This window comes from Gorilla gorilla, chromosome 1 (assembly GCF_029281585.2).
Source record: "Gorilla gorilla gorilla isolate KB3781 chromosome 1, NHGRI_mGorGor1-v2.1_pri, whole genome shotgun sequence".
In the NCBI taxonomy this organism is placed as follows: Eukaryota; Metazoa; Chordata; class Mammalia; order Primates; family Hominidae; genus Gorilla; species Gorilla gorilla.
In genome coordinates, this window is record NC_073224.2 from 148,679,916 (window position 1) to 148,706,938 (window position 27,023).

A 27,023-nucleotide genomic window follows, 5' to 3' on the forward strand; every position below is an offset into this window, starting at 1 on the left:
TGCCATGCTGGTGCGCTGCACCCACTAGCTCGTCATCTAGCATTAGGTATATCTCCCAATGCTATCCCTCCCCCCTCCCCCCACCCCACCACAGTCCCCAGAGTGTGATGTTCCCCTTCCTGTGTCCATGTGCTCTCATTGTTCATTTCCCACCTATGAGTGACAATATGCGGTGTTTGGTTTTTTGTTCTTGCGATAGTTTGCTGAGAATGATGATTTCCAGTTTCATCCATGTCCCTACAAAGGACATGAACTCATCATTTTTTATGGCTGCATAGTATTCCATGGTGTATATGTGCCACATTTTTTTAATCCAGTCTATCATTGTTGGACATTTGGGTTGGTTCCAAGTCTTTGCTATTGTGAATAATGCTGCAATAAACATACGTGTGCATGTGTCTTTATAGCAGCATGATTTATAGTCCTTTGGGTATATACCTAGTAATGGGATGGCTGGGTCAAATGGTATTTCTAGTTCTAGATCCCTGAGGAATCGCCACACTGACTTCCACAATGGTTGAACTAGTTTACAGTCCCACCAACAGTGTAAAAGTGTTCCTATTTCTCCACATCCTCTCCAGCACCTGTTGTTTCCTGACTTTTTAATGATTGCCATTCTAACTGGTGTGAGATGGTATCTCATTGTGGTTTTGATTTGCATTTCTCTGATGGCCAGTGATGGTGAGCATTTTTTCATGTGTGTTTTGGCTGCATAAATGTCTTCTTTTGAGAATTGTCTGTTCATGTCCTTTGCCCACTTTTTGATGGGGTTGTTTGTTTTTTTCTTGTAAATTTGTTTGAGTTCATTGTAGATTCTGGATATTAGCCCTTTGTCAGATGAGTAGGTTGCGAAAATTTTCTCCCATTCTGTAGGTTGCCTGTTCACTCTGATGGTAGTTTTTTTGCTTTGCAGAAGCTCTTTAGTTTAATAGATCCCATGTGTCAATTTTGACTTTTGTTGCCATTGCTTTTGGTGTTTTAGACATGAAGTCCTTGCCCACGCCTATGTCCTGAATGGTAATGCCTAGGTTTTCTTCTAGGGTTTTTATGGTTTTAGGTCTAATGTTCAAGTCTTTAATCCATCTTGAATTCATTTTTGTATAAGGTGTAAGGAAGGGATCCAGTTTCACCTTTCTACATGTGGCTAGCCAGTTTTCCCAGCACCATTTATTAAATAGGGAATCCTTTCCCCATTGCTTGTTTTTCTCAGGTTTGTCAAAGATCAGATAGTTGTAGATATGTGGCGTTATTTCTGAGGGCTCTATTCTGTTCCATTGATCTATATCTCTGTTTTGGTACCAGTACTGTGCTGTTTTGGTTACTGTAGCCTTGTAGTATAGTTTGAAGTCAGGTAGTGTGATGCCTCCAGCTTTGTTCTTTTGGCTTAGGATTGACTTGGTGATACGAGCTCTTTTTTGGTTCCATATGAACTTTAAAGTAGTTTCTTCCAATTCTGTGAAGAAAGTCATTGGTAGCTTGATGGGTATGGCATTGAATCTGTAAATTACCTTGGGCAGTATGGCCATTTTCACGATATTGATTCTTCCTACCCGTGAGCATGGAATGTTCTTCCATTTGTTTGTGTCCTCTTTTATTTCATTGAGCAGTGGTTTGTAGTTCTCCTTGAAGAGATCCTTCACATCCCTTGTAAGTTGGATTCCTAGGTATTTTATTCTGTTTGAAGCAATTGTGAATGGGAGTTCACTCATGATTTGGCTCTCTGTTTTTCTGTTATTGGTGTATAAGAATGCTTGTGATTTTTGCACATTGATTTTGTATCCTGAGACTTTGCTGAAGTTGCTTATCAGCTTAAGGAGATTTTGGGCTGAGACAATGGGGTTTTCTAGATATACAATCATGTCATCTGCAAACAGGGACAATTTGACTTCCTCTTTTCCTAATCGAATACTCTTTATTTCCTTCTCCTGCCTAATTGCCCTGGCCAGAACTTCCAACACTATGTTGAATAGGAGTGGTGTTGAGAGAGGGCATCCCTGTCTTGTGCCAGTTTTCAAAGGGAATGCTTCCAGTTTTTGTCCATTCAGTATGATATTGGCTGTGGGTTTGTCATAGATAGCCGTTATTATTTTGAGATACGTCCCATCAGTACCTAATTTATTGAGAGTTTTTAGCATGAAGTGTTGTTGAATTTTGTCAAAGACCTTTTCTGCATCTATTGAGATAATCATGTGGTTTTTGTCTTGGTTCTGTTTATATGCTGGATTACATTTATTGATTTGCGTATATTGAACCAGCCTTGCATCCCAGGGATGAAGCCCACTTGATCATGGTGGATAAGCTTTTTGATGTGCTGCTGGATTCGGTTTGCCAGTATTTTATTGAGGATTTTTGCATCAATGTTCATCAAGGATATTGGTCTAAAATTCTCTTTTTTTGTTGTGTCTCTGCCCGTCTTTGGTATCAGGATGATGCTGGCCTCATAAAATGAGTTAGGGAGGATTCCCTCTTTTTCTATTGATTGGAATAGTTTCAGAAGGAATGGTACCAGTTCCTCCTTGTACCTCTGGTAGAATTCGGCTATGAATCCATCTGGTCCTGGACTCTTTTTGGTTGGTAAGCTATTGATTATTGACACAATTTCAGCTCCTGTTATTGGTCTCTTCAGAGATTCAACTTCTTCCTGGTTTAGTCTTGGGAGAGTGTATGTATTGAGGAATTTATCCATTTCTTCTAGATTTTCTAGTTTATTTGTGTAGAGGTGTTTGTAGTATTCTCTGATGGTAGTTTGTATTTCTGTGGGATCAGTGGTGATATCCCCTTTATCATTTTTTATTGTGTCTATTTGATTCTTCTCTCTTTTCTTCTTTATTAGTCTTGCTAGCGGTCTATCAATTTTGTTGATCCTTTCAAAAAACCAGCTCCTGAATTCGTTAGTTTTTTGAAGGGTTTTTTGTGTCTCTATTTCCTTCAGTTCTGCTCTGATTTTAGTTATTTCTTGCCTTCTGCTAGCTTTTGAATGTGTTTGCTCTTGCTTTTCTAGTTCTTTTAATTGTGATGTTAGGGTGTCAATTTTGGATCTTTTCTGCTTTCTCTTGTGGGCATTTAGTGCTATGAATTTCCCTCTACACACTGCTTTGAATGCGTTCCAGAGATTCTGGTATGTTGTGTCTTTGTTCTCGTTGGTTTCAAAGAACATCTTTATTTCTGCCTTCATTTCATTATGTACCCAGTAGTCATTTAGGAGCAGGTTGTTCAATTTCCATGTAGTTGAGTGGTTCTGAGTGAGATTCTTAATCCTGAGTTCTAGTTTGATTGCACTGTGGTCTGAGAGATAGTTTGTTATAATTTCTGTTCTTTTACATTGGCTGAGGAGAGCTTTACTTCCAACTATGTGGTCAATTTTGGAATAGGTGTGGTGTGGTGCTGAAAAAAATGTATATTCTGTTGATTTGGGGTGGAGAGTTCTGTAGATGTCTGTTAGGTCCGGTTGGTGCAGAGCTGAGTTCAATTCCTGGGTATCCTTGTTGACTTTCTGTCTCGTTGATCTGTGTAATGTTGACAGTGGGGTGTTAAAGTCTCCTATTATTAATGTGTGGGAGTCTAAGTCTCTTTGTAGGTCACTCAGGACTTGCTTTATGAATCTGGGTGGTCCTGTGTTGGGTGCATATATATTTAGGATAGTTAGCTCTTCTTGTTGAATTGATCCCTTTACCATTGATTAATGGCCTTCTTTGTCTCTTTTGATCTTTGTTGGTTTAAAGTCTGTTTTATCAGAGACTAGGATTGCAACCCCTGCCTTTTTTTGTTTTCCATTTGCTTGGTAGATCTTCCTCCATCCTTTTATTTTAAGCCTATGTGTGTCTCTGCATGTGAGATGGGTTTCCTGAATACAGCACACTGATGGGTCTTGACTCTTTATCCAATTTGCCAGTCTGTGTCTTTTAATTGGAGGATTTAGTCCATTTACATTTAAAGTTAATATTGTTGTGTGTTAATTTGATCCTGTCATTATGATGTTAGCTGGTTATTTTGCTTGTTAGTTGATGCAGTTTCTTCCTAGTCTCGGTGGTCTTTACATTTTGCCATGATTTTGCAGCGGCTGGTACCGATTGCTCCTTTCCACGTTTAGCGCTTCCTTCAGGAGCTCTTTTAGGGCAGACGTGGTGGTGACAAAATCCTCAGCATTTGCTTGTCTGTAAAGGATTTTATTTCTCCTTCACTTATGAAGCTTAGTTTGGCTGGATATGAAATTCTGGGTTGAAAATTATTTTCTTTAAGAATGTTGACCCTCTCCCTCTCCCTCTTTGCACAGTCTCCCTCTGATGCTGAGCTGAGGCTGGACTGTACTGCCGCCATCTCGGCTCACTGCAACTTCCCTGCCTGATTCTCCTGCCTCAGCCTGCCGAGTGCCTGGGATGCAGGCGCGTGCCGCCTCGCCTGACTGGTTTTCGTATTTTTTGGTGGAGACGGGGTTTTGCCGTGTTGGCCGGGCTGGTCTCTAGCTCCTGACTGCGAGTGATCTGCCAGCCTCAGCCTCCGAAGGTGCCGGGATTGCAGACGGAGTCTCGCTCACTCAGTGCTCAATGTTGCCCAGGCTGGAGTGCAGTGGCATGTTCTTGGCTCGCTACAACCTCCACCTCCCAGCCGCCTGCCTTGGCTTCCCAAAGTGCCGAGATTGCAGCCTCTGCCCAGCTGCCACCCTGTCTAGGAAGTGAGGAGCATCTCTGCCTGGCCGCCCATCGTCTGGGATGTGAGGAGCCCTTCTGCCCGGCCGCCCAGTCTGGGAAGTGAGGAGCGTCTCTTCCCGGCCGTCATCCCATCTAGGAAGTGAGGAGCATCTCTGCCTGGCCGCCCATCGTCTGGGATGTGGGGAGCGCCTCTGCCCCGCCGCCCCATCTGAGATGTGAAGAGCACCTCTGCCCGGCCGCGACCCCTTCTGGGAACTGAGGAGTGTCTCTGCCCCGCCGCCACCCCGTCTGGGAGGTGAGGAGCGTCTCTGACCGGCTGCCCCATCTGAGAAGTGAGGAGCCCCTCCACCTGGCAGTTGCCCCGTCTGGGAAATGAGGAGCGTCTCCGCCCGGCAGCCACCCCGTCCGGGAGGTGGGGGGCAGCCCCCGCCCGGCCAGCCGCCCCATCCGGGAGGTGGGGGGCGCCTCTGCCCGGCCAGCCTGTCTGGGAAGTGAGGAGCCCCTCTGCCCGGCCGCCACCCCATCTGGGAGGTGTACCCAACAGCTTATTGAAAAAGGGCCATGATGACGATGGCGGTTTTGTTGAATAGAAAAGGGGGAAATGTGGGGAAAAGAAAGAGAGATCAGATTGTTACTGTGTCTGTGTAGAAAGAAGTAGACATAGGAGGCTCCTTTTTATTCTGTACTAAGAAAAATTCATCTGCCTTGGGATGCTGTTAATCTATAACCTTACCCCCAACCCCCTGCTCTCAAACATGTGCTGTGTCCACTGAGGGTTAAATGGATTAAGGGCGGTGCAAGATGTGCTTTGTTAAACAGATGCTTGAAGGCAGCATACTCGTTAAGAGTCATCACCACTCCCTAATCTCAAGTACCCAGGGACACAAACACTAGGGAAGGCAGCAGGGCCCTCTGCCTAGGAAAACCAGAGACCTTTGTTCACATGTTTATCTGCTGACCTTCCCTCCACTATTGTCCTATGACCCTGCCAAATCCCCCTTCCCGAGAAACACCCAAGAATGATCAATAAATACTAAAAAAATTAAAAAAAAAAAAAAAAAGAATGTTGAATATTGGCCCCCACTCTCTTCTGGCTTGTAGAGTTTCTGCCGGGAGATCTGCTGTTAGTCTGATGGGCTTCCCTTTGAGGGTAACCCGACCTTTCTCTCTGGCTGCCCTTAACATTTTTTCCTTCATTTCAACTTTGGTGAATCTGACAATTATGTGTCTTGGTGTTGCTCTTCTCGAGGAGTATCTTTGTGGCGTTCTCTGTATTTCCTGAATCTGAATGTTGGCCTGCCTTGCTAGATTGGGGAAGTTCTCCTGGATAATATCCTGCAGAGTGTTTTCCAACTTGGTTCCATTCTCCCCGTCACTTTCAGGTACACCAATCAGACGTAGATTTGGTCTTTTCACATAGTCCCATATTTCTTGGAGGCTTTGCTCGTTTCTTTTTATTCTTTTTTCTCTAAACTTCCTTTCTCGCTTCATTTCATTCATTTCATCTTCCATCGCTGATACCCTTTCTTCCAGTTGATCGCATCAGCTCCTGAGGCTTCTGCATTCTTCACGTAGTTCTTGAGCCTTGGTTTTCAGCTCCATCAGCTCCTTTAAGCACTTCTCTGTATTGGTTATTCTAGTTATACATTCTTCTAAATTTTTTTCGAAGTTTTCAACTTCTTTGCCTTTGGTTTGAATGTCCTCCCGTAGCTCGGAGTAATTTGATCGTCTGAAGCCTTCTTCTCTCAGCTCGTCAAAGTCATTCTCCATCCAGCTTTGTTCTGTTGCTGGTGAGGAACTGCATTCCTTTAGAGGAGGAGAGGTGCTCTGCTTTTTAGTTTCCAGTTTTTCTGCTCTGTTTTTTCCCTATCTTTGTGGTTTTATCTACTTTTGGTCTTTGATGATGGTGATGTACAGATGGGTTTTTGGTGTGGATGTCCTTTCTGTTTGTTAGTTAGTTTTCCTTCTAACAGACAGGACCCTCAGCTGCAGGTCTGTTGGAGTACCCGGACGTGTGAGGTGTCAGTCTGCCCCTGCTGGGGGGTGCCTCCCAGTTAGGCTGCTTGGGGGTCAGGGGTCAGGGACTCACTTGAGGAGGCAGTCTGCCCCTTCTCAGATCTCCAGCTGTGTGCTGGGAGAACCACTGCTCTCTTCAAAGCTGTCAGACAGGGACATTTAAGTCTGCAGAGGTTACTGCTGTCTTTTTGTTTGCCTGTGCGCTGCCCCCAGAGGTGGAGCCTACAGAGGCAGGCAGGCCTCCATGAGCTGTGGTGGGCTCCACCCAGTTCGAGCTTCCCGGCTGCTTTGTTTACCTAAGCAATCCTGGGCAATGGTGGGCGCCCCTCCCCCAGCCTCGCTGCTGCCTTGCAGTTTGATCTCAGACTGCTGTGCTAGCAATCAGTGAGACACCGTGGGCGTAGGACCCTCCGAGCCAGGTGCGGGATATAATCTTGTGGTGCGCCGTTTTTTAAGCCCGTCGGAAAAGCGCAGTATTCGGGTGGGAGTGACCCGATTTTCCAGGTGCCGTCTGTCACCCCTTTCTTTGACTAGGAAAGGGAACTCCCTGACCCCTTGCGCTTCCCCAGTGAGGCAACGCCTCGCCTTGCTTCGGCTGGCGCACGGTGCACTGCACCCACTGACCTGTGCCCACTGTTTGGCACTCCCTAGTGAGATGAACCCGGTACCTCAGATGGAAATGCAGAAATCACCCGTCTTCTGCGTCGCTCACACTGGGAGCTGTAGAGTGGAGCTGTTCCTATTCGGCCATCTTGGCTCCTCGATCGTGCATGTGATCTTATCTGGAATAGAGTTTACAGATATAATCAAGTTAAGGCGGACCCTAATCCAATATGACTGCATCCTAATCCAACGACTGGTGTCCTTATATGAAAAGGCAAAAAGACACAGACACCAAGAAAACTCCATAAGAATACCAATACAGAGGAAAGACAGCCATGCAAAGACAGAGGCAGAGATTGTAGTTATGCTCCCACAAGCCAAGAAATGTCTAGAGCTATCAGAAACTGGAAGAGTTGAGGACGGATCCTCTCCTAGAGAATTCAGAGGGAGTATGGCTCTGCCAGCAACTTATTTCAGACTTTTAATCTTCAGAACTGTGAAAGAATAAATTTCTGTTGTTTTAAGCCATCCAGTGTGTGGTACTTTGTTATAGCCACCCTAGAAAACTAATATACTAATCTGTGCTGTTAAAAGTCAAGATAAAGATTACTCTTGACAAAGTTGACTAGAATAGGACAGAAAGATAGTTTCTAGGGGTGCTGATATTTCTCTGTTGTGGGTAGTACTGAACCCTATATATATAATTTCCTTATTAAGTCAAGAACTTTTACCTTTTCACTTAAAGGAAACTACAGCTTCTCTTTGGCACATCCAAATTGCCAGCATCGCTACTCTTGTGCTTTGGGGCCATTATTAAGTAAAACAAGGGTTACTTGAACACAAGTACTGTGATACCATGACCGTCGATTTGATCATTGAGACACCTACCAAGTGACTAAGGGGTGGGTAGCATATACAGCCTGGATATGCTGGGCAAAGGAATGATTCACATCCAGGACAGAGTGAAGTGGGACAGCATGAGATTCTATCATGCTACTCAGAATGATGTACAATTTAAAACTTATGAAATATTTATTTCTGAAAATTTTCATGTAATATTTTCAGACCAGAGTTGACCTTGGGTAACTGAAACTGTGGAAAGCAAATCATGGATGAAGGGGGCTACTGTATGTAATCATCCAAATCTTAGGAACTTATGCATATCCGTATTGTACAATTCAATTTTTATATGCAAATTTATATATCCCTGGATAAAGATACACAATTATACCTCTAAACGTAACATACATACACTCTTTCTTAGTAACTGACACAATTAAGGGGCAATAGATTACCCTACTAAGGCTGTGACACCAAATTTGGGCCTTTTGAAAACAATCCAAATTTCAGTTGTTCTAATCCCTTGTCAAATGGTGTTATTAAATGATACAAACTGATATTTAGTTCAGAGAATATAATTGCTAAATGGCTATTTCCAAATATGCTTTCAAGTTGAACAAATGTTTCAATTTTGTATATCATCAAATTATAGGACTATATATAAAAACAAAAACATGCACCTTAGGGAATATAAAATAATGAAAAATTCTTTTCATGCTTTCTACAACTTATATTAGTCCGTTTTCATGCTGCTGATAAAGACATAACTGAGACTGGGTAATTTATAAAGAAAATGAGGTTCGATGGGCTCACAGTTCCACGTGGCTGGGGAGGCCTCACAATCATGGCAGAAAGTGAGAGGCATGTCTTACATGGTGGCAGACAAGAGAGAATGAGAGCCAGCCAAAAGGAGAAGACCCCTTATAAAATCATCCAATCTTGTGAGACTTATTGACTACCACAAGAACAGTATGGGGGAAATTGCCCCCATGATTCAATTATCTCCCCCAGGTCTCTCCCACAACATGTGGAAATTATGGGAGCTGCAAATCAAGATGAGATTTGGGTGAGGACACAGCCAAACCATATCAAATTTTTGAAAACATTCTTTTAGCTGCAGTTTCTCACATATGGTTATAGTTCCAAGAGATAAAATTCTTGTATAATTTGAGGAAGAACAGTTTTGTTATTTTTAATATATGGCAATGTGAGACATATTTTTAAGTTGTAAAAACAAAAATTAAAAAATTTTCAGGCCTGCTCTCAGTATATGAAGATTAGACATTTAAACTTCTTATCTTTTAAATGCATTCTAAATAAGAATTACAGGCTTTGCTTAATTTGAAGAAAATCTATTCGACATTAATACATTTATCTTCATTTGCAGTATTATTCTGAATATGAATGTCTTGGAGCTAGGTGCCGTGGCTCACACCTGTAATCTCAACAATTTGGGAGGCCGAGGCAGGCAGATCACCTGAGGTCAGGAGTTCCAGACCAGCCTGGCCAATGTGGTGAAACCCCATTTCTACTAAAAATACAAAAATTAGCTGGGCATGGTGGCAGGCACCTGTAATCCCATGTAATACGAGCTACTCGGGAGGCTGAGGCAGGTGAATCACTTGAGCCTTGGGCGGAGGTTGCAGTGAGCTGAGATTGCACCACTGCACTCCAGCCTGGGCAACAAGGGCAAAACTCTATCTCAAAAAAAAAAATAATAATAATAATAATAATTAATGTAGTTGAATGAATACAAGGATAAAGCCAGTCCTCAGGCACATTGTGTGTACATTTAAATACTAGTTAAAAGGCAGTCTACTTTTCTTTATATTCTTTGGTGTGTATGTGCATTAAGTTGCAAAATCAAGGACTCCAGTTCAGTGTATTCCTTTTCTGCATAAATAAATAACAAAATGATAGTAAAATATTTGACAGAAAAATGAAAAGGAGACTCTCTCATCATTAAAAAAAAGTAAAACCATGAATTGCATAAATCTATGATTAGCATAAATGGAGAACTGCAAAAGTGAAAGTAATATTAAAAAAATACTCCAGTAGCTTCTGCACAGACCAAATTATTTGAATTTATAATTAGAAAGTTACGCTAAGTGTGTCAGAGATTCTTGCTATTTTTTATTTATTGTCTGGACTTCTTTTTTTAAAGAAGTGACCCTTGCCCCGCCACCTGTTAATGACCCTGTTAAAGTAATTTTAAGTATTTTCTTTCAATACTTTTCTATTTGATATTATTAATAAATTTACTTTAAATGCTTGGAACTGGAGACTTTATAACATGTAAATTAATACCATATGTGGCAAAACTATGAAAATATTTGTACCTCAGATTATGACAGTGATGGAATATGGAATCTGCTATCTTTAGAGTATACTTAAGAGTGCAGCTTAGGCTGGGCACAGTGACTCACACCTGTAGTCTCAGCACTTTGGGAGGCCGAAGTGGGTGGATTGCTTGAACTTACAGGTTCGAGACCAGCCTGGGCAACATGGCTGGTCTTTACAAACCCTGTCTCTACAAAAAATACAAAAATTAGCTGGGTGTGGTGGTGCATGCCTGTAGTCCCAGCTACTGAGGGGGCTGAGTTGGGAGGATCACTTGAGCCTGGGAGGCTGAAGTTTCAGTGAGCCGTGATGGTGCCACTGCACTCCTGCCTAGGTGATAGAGCCAGACTTTTTCTCAAAAGAGAAGAGTACAGCTTAGGTTATTTTTTTTCTGAGAACCTTATCTTTCTAATTACCAATATCTGTAAGCTTATATTTGCTAATAAGATAAATTCAGACAATTCTCAGGAGGTAGGGAGGGCGGCAGGGTAAAGGGAGCACTTTTATTTTCAAAGTACCATTCGTAACAAAAATACAGCAAAAAGATTTCGTCAGGTAGTATCCATGTGCTAGTATTCTATAAACAAACAAACAAAACTTGCATACAGTCCTCATTCCTGACAAGACTTGCCAACTTTGCCTTGAAATTTTTGGGAGCCCTCGGAATCTCTCTAATTAGAGTCCCAGATCCTAGTTGCTGCCACTGGGAGCAAATGTGCATAGTCATTGTGCACCACCTTGTGGCAGCGTTTAGACATGCATCTTTTTTAGAAGTTCTTTAGTGTTTAAGAGCCAAAGGCAACTCTTTATTCTTCATTTTAAAACAGCAACTTGCAAAGCTTTTCTTCCAAGTCTTCCCACCTCAAAACAATAGGTTCCTTCTCTAAATAACTTAAATGAATCCTTTGGGAGAGCTAAAGCAACTGGTACAACTAGAGAGAGAATTGTTGATAGATCAGGCTCTGGAATTAGACTACCTTGAATTAGAATCTCAAATTTGCTACTTACTAACAGCATAGTCTTGAGCATCTTACTTAACCTCTGTAAGAATTAATTTTCTCATAGGTGAAATGGAGATATAATAGGAACCTTATAGGCAGACAACCAAGGGTGATGAGACATTTTAGGAAAATGTAGAATGTGTGAAAGTCCAAAATAAGGAAATAGAAAATGGATGAAAGAGCAACAGGATAATTCAGGAATGTAATAAAACCTAATATAAAACTTTAATAACCTCCGAGAAATTAAAGATTAAATTGCAACCACAAAACTGAATAGGATGCCATTTTAAAATAAAAAGAACCAGAGCAAGCACAGAGAAGCAAAAATTATGTTTGGAAAGAAAACCAGAGGTCTCGAACATAAAGTCAATACCTTCTCAATGAAAGCAAAAAGTCAAGGAGACAGAAAATATAAGAGAAAAGGGGGGCAATTTAAGAACCCAGTATCTAACTTATAAGTGTTCAAGAAAGAACAAACAAATCAGAAGAAATAATTTGAGAAACGTTTTCAGAACTGAAGTGAGACAGAAATCTTCACATTAAAAAGTCTTACTTAATGCTAGTTAGGATGAATGAAAGGTCTACAAATAAAGCTAATTGCAATATTTCAGAACATTGTGGATAAAGACAAAATTGTAAATGCTTACAAGGAACAAAAATTTAAAAATGTAATAGTCTTTTTGTGAGCAATGTTGGATGCTAGAAGTCAATTGATTTAAAATTCCAGGGGGAAGCCAGGCACAGTGGTTTGTGCCTGTAATCTCAGCTACTTGGAAGAATGAGAAGGCAGGATTGCGTGCGCCCAAGAGTTCAAGGCTGCGGTGAGCTGTGGTCTCACACCTGCACTCCAGCCTGGGTGACAGAGCGAGACCTTGTCTCCAAAACTGTAATAATAAAAAATAAAATTCCAAGGGAAAAATGATTTTCAACCTTATGTTCTATGCCCAGCCAAACTACTAAGTATGAAAGTAATATAAAGATGCCTTAATACATTCAAAGATTCAGAAAATTTTATTCTTATACATCCTTTCTTAGGCAGTTGCTCAAAATTGAGCACCAGTAAAACAAGAAAGAAAAAGCCCAAGAATCCATTTGTAGTAGATTCAGCCCAGGAACTTAATGAAAGGAAGTTCAAAGGTGACAGTTACAGGACAGGTCTAGATTGCATTAGGAGGCAGATAGAGGGTTCAAGGAAGGAGGCATTGATGAGGGGGGAATAAATGGGTGAGGTATTCCCATGTATTTGCTTTTACCCTTCAACTATTGAGTGAACTTAAAGAAACAAGATGGATATTGCTAGACAAAAAGGAAGGCTGCAAAACTTCAGGGGAAGCAATATGCTGCTCAAGAAAGAAAACCACTCCACTTGATTCTGCATTAAAAATATTTTTACCTTCTGTATATCTCTCAAATCCGTCTATTCTCTGTAACTCTACTACCACCACCACTCTGGAGTTACCATCATTTCTGCTTAGACTTCTACTGGTTTTCTTGCATCCTTTCTGTCTTATCTCATATCTGTTCTCCATATTACACTCTATATGGTGACGTTTTTCACAATGCAAATCTGATTGTGCCCCCTCTTCGGTTAAAACATTTCAGTGGCTTCCCATAGCTCTTAGAATCTAAATCATTAGCATCCCCTAGAAGGTTCTATATGGTCACATGGTCAACCAGTCCCTAAGCAGCAATGTAGTGGTAGCTGCTATGTGGTCTTGCCTCACTTCTGTAGATTTGGCTGGTAAGGACACCCTAATGGATTTAAACAGTTTATTACTTACACAGATGGCAAAGCAAGATCAGCATGGTATTAGCTGCTTACATCCCCAGTTCCACAGGATGATACCAAACTAGGGGGGTCAGATGACAGACAACATGAGTGGCAGGTTGCTTTGTTTTTGAGAAGTGAACTCTAGGCTTCAGCTAAGCAGTTTTATCTGAAAGGGGCAAAATGGAAAGTTCCATGCCTTAGTGAAATCAGGGAGGCAGATGAGAAACTGCCGCATGGCAAGTCTTCTGCAAGATCGAGGGTCTTCTGCAAGGTATGGAGCAAATGTGAAATGGCCTTTGATAGCTCCTCACAAGACTGCCTATCTTGCCATTTTTAAGGATGATCATGGGGCATTCTGCCAACAGTTGAGTCTTACCTACATGGCCTATATGGAGATATGCAATTGCCATGGTGCCATGGTGGAACTGTTCCCCTACAAACATAGGCTGCCTTTACTACCACTATAGTCTCATCTTACATACTTTCTCATATTTGCTAGCATCAGTCATATTGACCTTTCAGTTTCCCCAATGTGCCATGCTTTTCCTTGTCATAGAGCTTTAGCATATGCTATCCCCTCTGCCTGAACCCTAATTTCTCCTCCTTCTTTGCCTTCTTAACTTCCCTTCTTTCTTCAGTGCTCAGCCCAACGTTCCTGACCAGAACAGCTCCACCTGTTACCACATAGCATGATGTACCACTCCTTCACAGCATTCAGAACAATTTTAGTTTAAAATTTATTTGTTTAATCTTGGATTGATGTAATAGTAGAGATAGCAGATATAATATATACATTAATATATTTGTTTATCACTTAATTGTCAATTGTTTTTACATACTTAATTACATTTTATTTTTACGTCTCTGTGAGGTAAACAGAACAGATATTAAATCTTTTTTCCCAAATAAGAGCCTATATTAGAGCTCATTTTTTTTCTATTTTAGTGTTCCCTGTACTTCACCACTATGTTTTTTCTGTAAATACATTCAATATAAGGCAGCATACAGTAAGCAAGAGGCACAGAGAAAATGCCACAGGGGCCCAAAGGAGAGGGAAATCAGATCAGGTGATCACCATAGATCTCCAACCCAGAGGTGCCATTTGAGTCAGACTTGAAGGTTGGTAGGCATCTGTTGGGCAAGGAAATGAGGGTCTTCTAAGACAAGAGATAGTATCAAAGCTACAGTTATAAAAAGGCATGGAACTATTTGAAGAATGGCAATTGAGTGTGTTTTGATGGATGTAGGGCTAATATGGGTCCCAGGAAGGGAAGCTGGAATTGGATCGTGCAGGACCTTGAAGATGGAATTGATTTTGCTGGCAGTAGGAAGTAACTCATGTTTCTAAGTGGGCAAATTGGTCTGATCAGCATTGGACTTTAAAAGTATTAAATAAGCAACAGTGCGTAGAATAAATTGTATCATGGAGGACTGGATTCAAAGAAACCAGTTCTGATCTAAGTGAGAGGTAACAGGACCATGACTTGGGACAAAACACCTGAAACAATAAGTCGTGACACACATTACAAAGTTTAAAGTCAAAGCCTTTCAGTCAGTGCCTAATAGGAACACACTTGGGTTTGAGGAACATTAGGTTTATTTAACGTACTGCAGCAAAGGAGAGGACCATAGCAACAGAACTGTGGGTCATCTCAAGGAGCCAGGAGGATTTTCTTCTTATAGGATTTCAGAATCTTATTATAGGATTTCAGAATCTTATTATAGGATTTCAGCTTGTGCTGGGTGACTCTTAGGAAGGTTTAGGGAAAGCAGAGATCAGTTCTAGATTGGATGCTCTCAGGAAGTAAGATGTTGGATATTTTGCTACATTTTTTTTTTGGAAGTGAGAGGATTTAAAAAATAGTAGTCATCTGTGTTAGCCAGAAGAGGGGGATGTTTCATTATTTTTTATGTTTCTTGAGAGTTCTTTTCTCTAGTTTCAGAAACATTTACATGGTAGTCTTATCTCTGTCTTCTACTATGGTCACAGAGTGGCCTTATCTGGGTATTTATATTCTCAAAATTGTTTGCTCAATTGGGAATACTGTGGTTAGCTGTCAGCTTCCAGCCGCCCAGGTGTTTTCTTTTTACCTTATCAGTACCCAATACATTGATCTGTTCTGCTCTAAGGACCAGCCGTTGCCTCATGTTGAGCAGCCTCATCCATTTACCCTAGGCTGCAATATGTATATTATCACTGTCTAGACGTGCCATGACTTGGAAAGCTTGACTGAACAATGGTACCGAAAATGAAGAGTAAAGTACCAAGAAATGTTGTAAAGTTTTCAAGCTCTCCACTATCTCCAACATTTCTGGTTCACTTAAAATCTATGCTGCAGCAAAAATAAGCTGATTTCAGCTCTTACAATCGGTGATTTGCCGCTTTTGGGTATTATGCCCTCCACCTGGAATATCTTCCCTTTGTCTCATTCTCATGTTCATATTTCCATCTGTCCTTCAAGGACCAGTTCAAACATCTCTCTCCTTCCCCGTGCTACTAGTGAGAGCTAAGATCAAGAAAAAGCTGATTTAAAATATAATAAATTAAGAGTAAATCATATATTTAGATATATTAATTCTAACTTAGAGGAGTCAAGATGGAAACAATCTCTCTTTCCTGTAAATTCATATAGCTAATTTCTTAGATCCCTAAAGCATTTATTTCTAATATGTATTAAATATGTATTACATCTTGTTCACTAACTTCTGTCAGCAGTACCATCAAAATGCCATAATGTTTACTTCTTTCCAGGTTTTTCAGCCTTGAGTACAAAGCAGCAGAAGTGTTTTTAAACTCCACCCTCATTCTTACCTCATTTAGTATAAAAGTTACTGATATGTGGCCATATTTGGCCCTATTTTTATATATATATATAATATATATAATGTATATAAAGTATATATAAAATATATATTATATATAGAGTATATATATTATATATTAGTGTATATATTATAGATATAAAGCATATATAATATATCAGTATATATTATATATATAAAGTATATATATTATATATCAGTATATATTATATATAAAGTATATATATTATATATATTAGTATATATTATATATAAAGTATATACATTATATATATTAGTATATATTATATATAAAGTATATATATTATATATATAAAGTATATATAATATATAAGTATATATTATATATATAAAGTATATATAATATATAAGTATATATTATATATATAAAGTATATATAATATATAAGTATATATTTTATATATAAAGTATATAATATATAAGTATATATTATATATAAAGTATATAATATATAAGTATATATTATATATATAAAGTATATAATATATATTAGTATATATTATATATATAAAGTATATAATATATATTAGTATATATTATATATATAAAGTATATAATATATATTAGTATATATTATAAAGTATATAATATATATTAGTATATATTATATATATAAAGTATATAATATATATTAGTATATATTATATATATAAAGTATATAATATATAAGTATATATTATATATATAAAGTATATATTATATATATTAGTATATATTATATATATAAAGTATATATTATATATTAGTATATATTATATATGAAGTATATATTATATATATTAGTATATATGATATATATAAAGTATATATTATATATATTAGTATATATGATATATATAAAGTATATATTATATATATTAGTATATATTATATATATAAAGTATATATTATATATATAAAGTATATATATTATACATATTTAAAGTATATATATTATATATATAAAGTATACACACACACACACACACACACACACACACACACACACACACACACACACCAGGGAGATTATACACACACACCAGGGAGGTTGAGAGAAGCTTGTAGGTGGCTAGATGTTTCTTGTTGGGACTAATAGTGGGACAGGGAGTAACTTATCAAAAATATGTTTTAAAAATTACCAGGCATGGTGGTAAGTGCCTATAGTCCCAGCTACTTGGAAGGCTGAAACAGGAGGATCTCTTGAGCCCAGGAGATTGAGGCTGTAATACTAATTATCGTGCCTGTGAATAGCCATAGCACTCCAGCCTAGGCAAGATAGCAAGACCCTAACTCTTTATTAAAAAAAAAATTACGTGGATTACAAAACACTTGAGGAAGTATAAAAATCAATATTTTTGTATTGTCTGAAAGGAAGGAAACTGGATAAAAATTAATTATATTAAATTAACAATAATAAATGTAGTGACAAATGGGTTTGTTTTTCTTATATTAATTTAGGAACGACCTTCAGCAAAAAACCTGGGAACCGAGAATGCAATCATCTTTGTAAAAGTAAACATACATGTGGACATGACTGCTGTGAGTTCCTTAAAACAAGTTTATTTAAAGTGTTCAAAATTGAAAGGTCTTTGGTGGATAGTAATGACATCCTAATTATGTATGATATTTATATTATGCAACTTAATAATGCAAATAATTTTCTCTCTGTGGGCAACATGAAAAAAGTAAATACTAGATTTGAAATTTTAAAGAAATTTGACTTTATAAGAATAAGATCTGAAGTTTAACCTAAAGAATCTGAAGTTTCTTTTCATAGGTAAAATTGGAGTTGCACAGAAGTCAGAAATTAAAGAGTCAACAATTTCTTCATATTTATCTGATTTAAGAAACAGGAATGCTGTTTCATCTGTTCCTCCAGTTAAACGTCTGAAGGTTAGTTTTAATAACATTTTTCCCATTGTTCTGTAGTTAAACGTATATAAATATTCTTTGTTCTCTCTGTCAATTAGGTATCCACAGTATACTGTAGAATTACTTATGGGCTTGACTAAGAATATTACCATTATTCATAATCCATCTTCCCTTCTTTCTTCTTTCCTTTTTTCTTCTAAATCTTTCTTCTTTCCTTCCATCTTCATTGAGCACCAAGAATATGCCAAAGTGCTAAGATACAGTGACGATTAAGACAGTCTTATTCCCAATCATAGAATTTGTAGTAGAGTGAGAGATACAAGTAAGTAAACATGCTTTTTTAATATAGCGTGATGAGTGATTCTGTGACAGAAGTACAACACAGTTAAGTTTAGATAGAAAATGTACTCAATCCACATTTGATGGACCAAGAAAGGATTCCTAATAGATGTGATTGGGACCTGGAGGATAAGCCAAGGATGGAGGGGCAGGCACCAGAATGATCGTAGGAAGGGATAGCTAAATATTCCAAGCATAGAGATTATACAAAGGTCCAGAGGTATAAAGAAAGAGAGGGAGAGAGGGATCTTTAAAGAAACTCTTTCTCAGTAATACAGTATGTCTAGAGTTTGATTACAAGTAAAGGAGTAGAGAGAGATGAGGCTGAAGAGGCAAGTAGGAGCTAGATCATGCAGACCTTTTTGCTATTTTAAGGGATTAGACTTTATCATGAAAGTACTGAGAAGCCAATGAAAGATTTTAACCAGTGACATGATCAAAATTGTATTTTGTAAAAGTCACTCTGACTGCAATGTAGAAAAGGGATTAGAGGATGATAGAATAGGAACAAAGGGACTCATTAGGTGGTTTTCACAATAATCTAAGCAAAATAATGGCCTAGTTTAGGGTAGTGGCAATAGCAATGGAGAGAAGTGACTGGGTTAAAATATTTTTCAGAGGTAGAATCGCTACCTTGCTACTTCATTGGTTATAAGAGACAAAATAGAAGGAACAGTCAAAAATGATGCCCAGGTTTCTGGCATTAGCAACTGGGAGAAAAGTGGGGTCTCATTCAGGTAGATATTCTGAAGGAAAAGCAAGTTTGCTGAAATAGAGAACAGGATAAGTTCGACTTGGGAAACACTGAATTTAGAGGGCCTGCAAGATGTCTAGATAAGGATGTCCTACAGACAGTTGGATATAACTGTTTGAAAATCGGGAGACAGAGCTGAGCTAGAAGTAGAAATTTGAGAGTCATTCACATATAGATGACAATTGAAGCCACAGGAATAAATGAGATCTTTGATTGAGAAGGTGTAGTGTAAGAAGAGACCTAGTAAAGAACCATGAAGAATGCCAACATTTAGGCCAGATGTGGTGGCTCACGCCTGTAATCCCAGCACTTTGGGAGGCCGAGGCGGGTGGATCACACGGTCAGGAGTTCGAGACCAGCCTGGCCAACATAGTGAAACCCCCGTCTCTACTAAAAATACAAAAATTAGCCAGGCATGGTGGTGGGCACCTGTAATCCCAGCTAGTCAGGAGGCTGAGGCAGAGAATTGCTTAAACCTGGGAGGCAGAGGTTGCAGTGAGCTGAGATTATACCACTGCACTCCAGCCTGGGTGAAAGAACAAAACTCCATCTCAAAAAAAAAAAAAAAAATGCCAACATTTAAGAAGGGCCTGAGTGAAATATTCGAGTCAAGAACTAACCTGAGTTTCTCCTGATTCATTGATTTGGGGACTTTATGTACCAGCAGGAATTTTGTTGTTTGGCTCATGTGTTACAAGTTATTGATGTGAAACTGACAGTTGAACTTATTTTTGTTTCATTAATAGATACAGATGAATAAATCTCAAAGTGTGGACCTTAAAGAGTTTGGTTTTACTCCAAAACCTTCCCTTCCTAGTATATCAAGGTACAAATATAATGTTAATATCTAAGGTAAAATATTTATCGTAAACTCTGTTCCTGCAGGTAACCACTTATTCAGGGAAAGATAGTCACTGGCTACCATCAAGTCACAGTTATCGTTTAGTTCCATAGTGAAGCAATAACATCATAATGGTTTCATTATCTTTGATACCCTAAATTTATTTAGAACTCTGCAGTTATGAAATAACATTCATTAGATCATCTCTTCCCTAGGAAACTACCTATCCTCTGTCATTCCCTTAGGTTCTCTCTTTATAGGGAATATAAACTAAGTGACAAGAGTATACTTTAAAATGGAAATCATGTTGGTGTACAGTCTAACCTTTCCATTTAGAAGCTCAGTCCATATTAATAATATCTCAGATTTATAATACGAAAATTACACATTTGTGCATTATATTTTCTGACTTAAACAACAACATGGCCCATAAAATGAGGTATTTTTTCGTCCCATTGTATAGATGGAAAAACTGAAGTTCATATTCCTAGTTAGCAAGCAGAAGGCCTTAGGTGGTAACTCATTGTTCTTTTCCTGTATCCTGATGCCTACAGGACAATCATATATGTAATTTCCCTGCCAGATAAGGGCATTCTGTATGCAGGAATGACATTCAATGTATTTAACAACTAGTACAGAACAGGAACTGACTCATCAGAATAGATGCCAGCAGTACTTCTAGAGATCGTGGCTTTTGTTATCTAACTAAGGGCATGTAAAGGAAAGTATTGGTCACTTCCATGAAACACCTATTTATTTGCTACCCAGCCTGGGTCCAGTTTATCATAGAAGTGTTAAATGGATAAATCATTATTTTTGTTTATATGAATAAATAGTTTTCAGGCTTAGATTAATTTTCATGTTTTCTTTAACATTTTCATGGTTTTATCTTTATAAAGGTCAGAATATTTAAACATATCTGAATTGCCTATAATGGAGCAGTGGGATCAGCCTGAAATCTATGGAAAAGTTAGACAAGAACCATCTGAATATCAAGACAAAGGTAAATTACCATTGATACTTACTTGAGAGAGTAAATGGCTTATTATTACTTTGAATTGACAAGTAGTGTTATTGAAACACCGGCATCTGAAATTGTTATTATTATTAACTTGGCAACATTTTTCTCTTAGATTACTGAATCATTTTCAAATTCTTGGGTCTGTTATTCAGATGGTCTTACTCTGTTTGTCGTACTTTTTAAAAAAAAATCTCTTTCCTACATAATGCTATTTTAATTTAAAGATACTATGAGGAAAATCTGAGCAAATAAGGGATCCTTAGGTATATAGAGTATTAACATACTGAATGATTACATTCATATATCATTAGAATTATTTAAAATAATTTTATGTTTATAAAACTAGTCCAGTTTTACAAAATATCAATGTGACCTTGGGCAAGTTATTTAATCTCTTTGGGCTTTAGTCTTATCTTTAAGATGAAGGTATTGAACTGGGTGACCTTTAATATCTCTCCAATTCTTAAACCTATGATTCTTACAATTCTGTGTTACAATTCTAGGTTATGGGATATAGCTAGTTTGTAATCTAGATTTGCTTTTTTATCTGTGTCCGTCATTAAATTAATGAGATAATGCATATAAATTCAACACTGCCTGGTTCATCATTACTCTGGTTCCTGCAATTAATAGAGCATAATTTCCCTGAATAATGCTATTAATAGCCAGTCTGTTAAAACATGAGACAATCCTATCCATTGAGTTATTTCTTCAAGTGGCTGTATGTAGAAATGGTAAGCTTGGGGTTTTCTGAAAATCATTTCATGTGTTTGGCATTGGCTTCTGTTGACATTCTTTTCTTCATGCTGTCATTTTTTTTTCTTCATGTTGTAACTTTTTTTTCCTCTAGTCATAATTTAAGATTTTACAGAGGCAAGGGCTGGAGTATTCAATACCTCTTGTGATACCATGGCAGCTATTAGGCCCAATAATGAGATCAAGAAAAGTTCCCTAATCTCACCTGGAGAACCAGAGCATTTATCCAACTTATTCAAAGCCTGGATATCATTACAAAGCGGATAGGAAGTATAAAATTGTCAACCTTCATATATTTATCTTTGTTCAACATGTAGCCCTCTAACTTACTCCTTCCTTATATTACTACATTATTACCTGTCCTTCTGCATACAAGAGCTTGTCTATCCTTCCCTTTGCTTACTTTTGTGTTATATTTACATGGTTTTCCTACTTTTCTTTCCCACTCACTATTCCAAATCCAATTTATATTATGATATTAAAGTCTCATCTAGATACTTTAACCCCCAATAATAACTCTATCCCTGTTTTACTGAGTGGGCCATTTTTTTTTTAAGAAGTTGCTGCATGGTATAGTAGTTAAGTTCACAGGATCTGAAAACAATCTGTCCAAGTCCTAGCTCTGATATTTAGTATAACCTTTCATAATCTACTTAACCACTTTGTCTAAGTTGCTCATCTGGTTATATTTTAGGGGTTTTAGGATTAAATGAGATAATGCATGTAAAGCTGTTAGGGTTTCTGGTACTGTTAGTAATAATTAATTATGTTTATTATATTTTTCACATATTAGTCTTTGGTGGCAAAACATACTCTAAATGTATTCAAATACTGCTTTTGAGAATGTTTTTTAAAAAGCATGGCAGTTTTTATCTTCTGTATTCCAATTTCAAAAAGGGAAGAAGAAAAAATGTCACAAATTATATGAGAAAGCATGTTGAATCATAAGATTTAAATTGGAAGGGACCTTTGTGCAATTTCTCATTTTATAGTGAAAGAAGCCAAGACTCCAAGAGATTAAATGACTTGCCCAAAAATTTCATATCTAATTAATGGCAAGGCCAGAAATAGATTCCATATCTTTTGATTCCCAGCCCAATGCCATTTCTATAAAATGAAATTGACTTTTAGTGATCAGTGGAGAACTGAAAATTGAACCAGTAGTATATGAACTCTTTCAGCTTTTTGCCCCACCCCTCAACTATATATTTCCCTGTCTCTGCATCCATCTGTAACCATCTATTTGTCTTAAAAGAAAACTTATCTTTTCTTCCACTCGAGGCATATCTCTCCTCCTGTAATATTAATTCTATCCAATCCTGCTTTCCCTGGGACTTTAGAAGATCATTATCCATCTCCTCTTTCCCATATTTTAATTGTTTCCTCTCCACTGTGTCTTTCCCTTTAGCATATAAATATGCTGAAGTCTCTTCCTTCTTCAGCTTCATGTCCTTATCTAGCTGGTCATGACTTTTTTATTATAAATGATAAAAATTCTACTCAAAATGACTTAAGCACAAGAAAAGGAACCAATTGTCTCAAGTAAACTGAAAAGTATCTGGCTTAATTCTGGCTAAATCAAGGCACTCATGCCTCTGGCTTTCTCTCAATCTTTTAGCTATGCCTATTGCTACTTGGCTTTACTTTTTAATAGGGTTTCTCACACAGCAGGTAGCCCCTAACTTACATCTTACCAGTTTAGCGCCTCAGTGGAAAAAGGTAGACTTCCCTGTTAGTTTTGGCAGACCAGAGCTCATTCTGACTGGCCTCATTTGAGTCATGTGTTTATCCCTTGATCAATCCCAGTAACCTGAGGATTGGGTCGTTGTATACCTGTGGCCCCAGAGAAGGCAGGGCACCATGAATAACGGCCTTACTAGGATCCAATAGAGTTGTAGAAGCAGTTTCCTCAAAGGAAAGGGAGGGTACTCCCACTAAAAGAAGGGAAAGCATACCAGGCAGACAAAAAACAGAATTCTAGAGTCCCCATACCCTCTATCTCTTGCTTTCTCATCAAAACAAAAATTAATTGAAAGAGCAATTGACACTCAGTATGCTCATCACTTCCTTATACCCTAGTTACTCTTTATTCATTAAAATTTGGGTTTTCTATGTATCAGTCCTTTGAAGCTGTTTTTGTTCAGGCCATTTAGTGACTTTCTAAGTTCTGAATTCAGTGAACTGTTTTCAACTGTTAATCTCCTTGACCTCTGTAGTATTTGATACTTCTGGTCTTTCCTTTCTTTTGGAAATCTCTCCTTTGATTTCAGTAAAACCATTATGTTGGTCTCCTGTTACTTCTTAGACTGCATGGGCTTTTCTTCCTGTTGATGTTGCAAAAGGATTCTTTTTTCTTTTTTTTTTTTATTCTTCTCACTTCAAAAACTTTTCCTATACAGTATCACCCAAGCCCGTGTCTTTAATCACTGACTATGTTTTGATAATTTCTAAAGCTGTATCTCCCATCTAGATCTTTCTTTCTAACTCCAAATCCATCTGTATAATCACCTTCCTGGACATATCCACCTAACAGTTAACATATCAGACATGTCAGCATCTGAACTCTGTCTTCTTTGTACCTCACTCTACACCTTTTCTTTTTGCCTTAGCTCAATGAATGAACTCTTTACTTTGTTAAGCTGCTAAAGTGTCCTTCTAAATAGCTCACCCCACATGTAAATAATCACCAAATCTTAATTATTTTGCCTCCTGCACATCTCTCATATTTGTTATTTCCACTCTATCCTTTCTGCTGATACTCTAGCTTAAGCATTCATTCTCTCTCATTTACTGCAATAACTTACTTTTCTCTCTGCTTTCAGTCTCATTATCCTTCAATCCATAATACTCAAAGTGATCTGATAGACATATCTGGTTGTGTAAACCTTCTGCTGAAACATCTTCAATAGTTATCCTTTGCCTATAAGAAAAACAAAAAACAAAAAAACTCCTTAATATGGCAAATAAGCTTCAACGTGATCTAGCACTTAACTACCTGTGCAGACACAATGGACCCTGCCTTCTCCAACTTTGTGCTCCAGAAATCCTGAAAACTTACAGTTCTCCCCAAATTCTCTGTTCTCTCATATTGCTGTGTCTTTTACATGGTGTTCTCCCTTCATAGCATAGGTTCCCTTTGCTCTTGCCCTGCTTCACAACTACAGCTCTATCAAGCTGAAATTCTGACTACTCTTCCTTCATATGTTATCACCTCAGGAGTCTGTCTGTCATGTGGTATCACCTTAGAAGAGTATGTCTTACTTCCATTGCAGGTTTAGATCCTCCTTCCTCTGCATTCCCATTGCACTCTGTACAAACTTCCATTTTTAGTACATATATACATTGTGTGTCTCAGTGTGTGCACATCAACATACAAAAGTAGAGTAATGTGAACTGTAGTTATAGGTACAGTTGAAGAATAAGGAAGGGTTTGGACAGGTGAAGAAATTGATAGAGGATATTTAAAGTGGAGGAAACTCAGTGATATGCTGGAGCAAGTTTATACTAACTTATGAGAGATGATTATTAAATTTTCAAGAATCAGCCATTATTGAAAATTTAATTACATAAACTTTCAATTAAATTATGTTAAAAACAAAGGCAAAAATACTCAAAACTCATCACTTCCTAATTGTTCTACTGCATTTTATTCTTATCTGTGTTCTCGAGATTATTTATCCATTTGGTAGAAATACTATATAATAGGGTTCTGTCGTGCATTTTTTCCCAACTTCTTATTCAACTATGTCACATTAATAGCTTGAAATCAGTTATGGTGGGAACATTTATACCATAGGAATCAGCAAATACTACCAATCTGGGTTTGATTTATTGTTTTGCTTATTTTTTAGACTTAAGAAAGTGAAGGATAAAATTTTAATATTGTAGATTAAACAAATGTGTGTTGTTATTATAGCCATTACATTGTGAATAACACAAAAAATTGAGAGAATATTCTTCTAGTATTTGAAAATTACTGTCTAATTCAGGAAAGAAGTTGCTTAAGTCAATGGTGAATGAGTGAAATCCCAACAGATGTCTTTGTTGTTTTATTAATATTTTCATCTTACTTGTTAGAGTCAACAAAAATATCAAACAACATTCACATGAGAGCTACATTCATTTGTCACTTGCAGCCATAGGTTGACTAGAGATAAAAGAGTGGCAAAACTTAATGAAAACATTCAATGAGAATCAATTAGATATATGGAATTTACATTTAAGCATACCATATATGTTATTGTTATTTGTAAAACGTGTGCTGTATAGCCTTTACATCAGCAAAGATTATAATAAACTTATATGTGTATACATAAGCATACGCTTTTTGTAGAGGTAGCTATTAAACATTTATTAGCACAATACTGTGTAAAACTGTACAACTAAAGGCATTTAGCGCCTCATAACAATCTTTTGAGGTAGGTACTGTTGTTGCCTTATTTTGCAGAATCAGGAAGTTTGAATTACTGTCTAAGACCATACAACTAATAAATGAGAGAAGTGGAATTTTCACTTATGTAATTTGGCTCTAAATCCAGGCTGTAAACAATGAATAACACTGAGGATTTTTTAGCAGGAGAAAAATAAATATTTATTTTGGACAAATACCTTTTATAACAATACTGAAAATTAACTTTAGGGAGAAGATCTGGAGGAGGAAGACCATTTTAGAAACTATTATAATCCAATCTTGGAGTAGAGTTATTCTAATATGGGAATTAAGAGGAAAAATTAATTGCCTAAAAAATGTATTGAAAATTAAATTTAGTGCACCTTTATACAGTTAATAGAATTGGCTGAATACAGTATTCAACAATGCTTGACACAATGCCTTTGAAAACTATTACTCAAGAACTCTGTTTAGTAGTTGAAAGATGTGTTTGATATATCAATAGACTACGATGCTTGTGGTTTAAAAAGTACCTGTAGTCTTTTATACATACACATAACAGATTTTTCTAGATGTAACTATTCTACAACTTCAAATGAGAAAGTCTCTCAAACAGTGTTCTTCAACAGAAATCTTAATATATCTGGAAACCAAAATTTGACAGATGCAGATAAAAGCAATTCTCTATTTTCAGAAGTTTTGAATGTGAACTTTGAATTGGGAAATGAAGTTTGGGATGATTTTGATGATGAAAACTTAGAAGTTACTAGCTTTTCAACTGATACTGAGAAGACAAAAATATCAGGTAAAATCATACTTAGCATGCAATCATTTCATTAGGAATTCTTTGAATATTTTTCATTTCAGCTCCTGGAACTAAGTTTCTTTGCCTTTGTTGTGTGTGCTTGTTTAGTTAGATTTGGTTTGTTAAGATTATAATTTTTAGCAAAACTGAAAATGTGACTCTTCTACAAAGAACATTTCCCCCCTAAGAACAGAGATCA

The 27,023-nt window shown here is 37.5% G+C and overlaps 1 protein-coding gene across 2 annotated transcripts in view; it reads left to right on the plus strand.

Moving 5' to 3' along the window:
• The window catches only part of HFM1 (helicase for meiosis 1), a 142,026-nt gene that overhangs the window by 108,529 nt on the left and 6,474 nt on the right, over window positions 1-27,023 (plus strand). For both annotated transcript variants that reach the window (XM_055352045.2, XM_019038158.4), the window contains exons 31-35: window positions 17,505-17,585; window positions 17,824-17,939; window positions 19,758-19,837; window positions 20,752-20,855; window positions 26,714-26,824. In XM_055352045.2, the coding sequence (XP_055208020.2) occupies window positions 17,505-17,585; window positions 17,824-17,939; window positions 19,758-19,837; window positions 20,752-20,855; window positions 26,714-26,824 (492 nt within the window). The remainder of the gene's footprint in view (window positions 1-17,504; window positions 17,586-17,823; window positions 17,940-19,757; window positions 19,838-20,751; window positions 20,856-26,713; window positions 26,825-27,023) is intronic.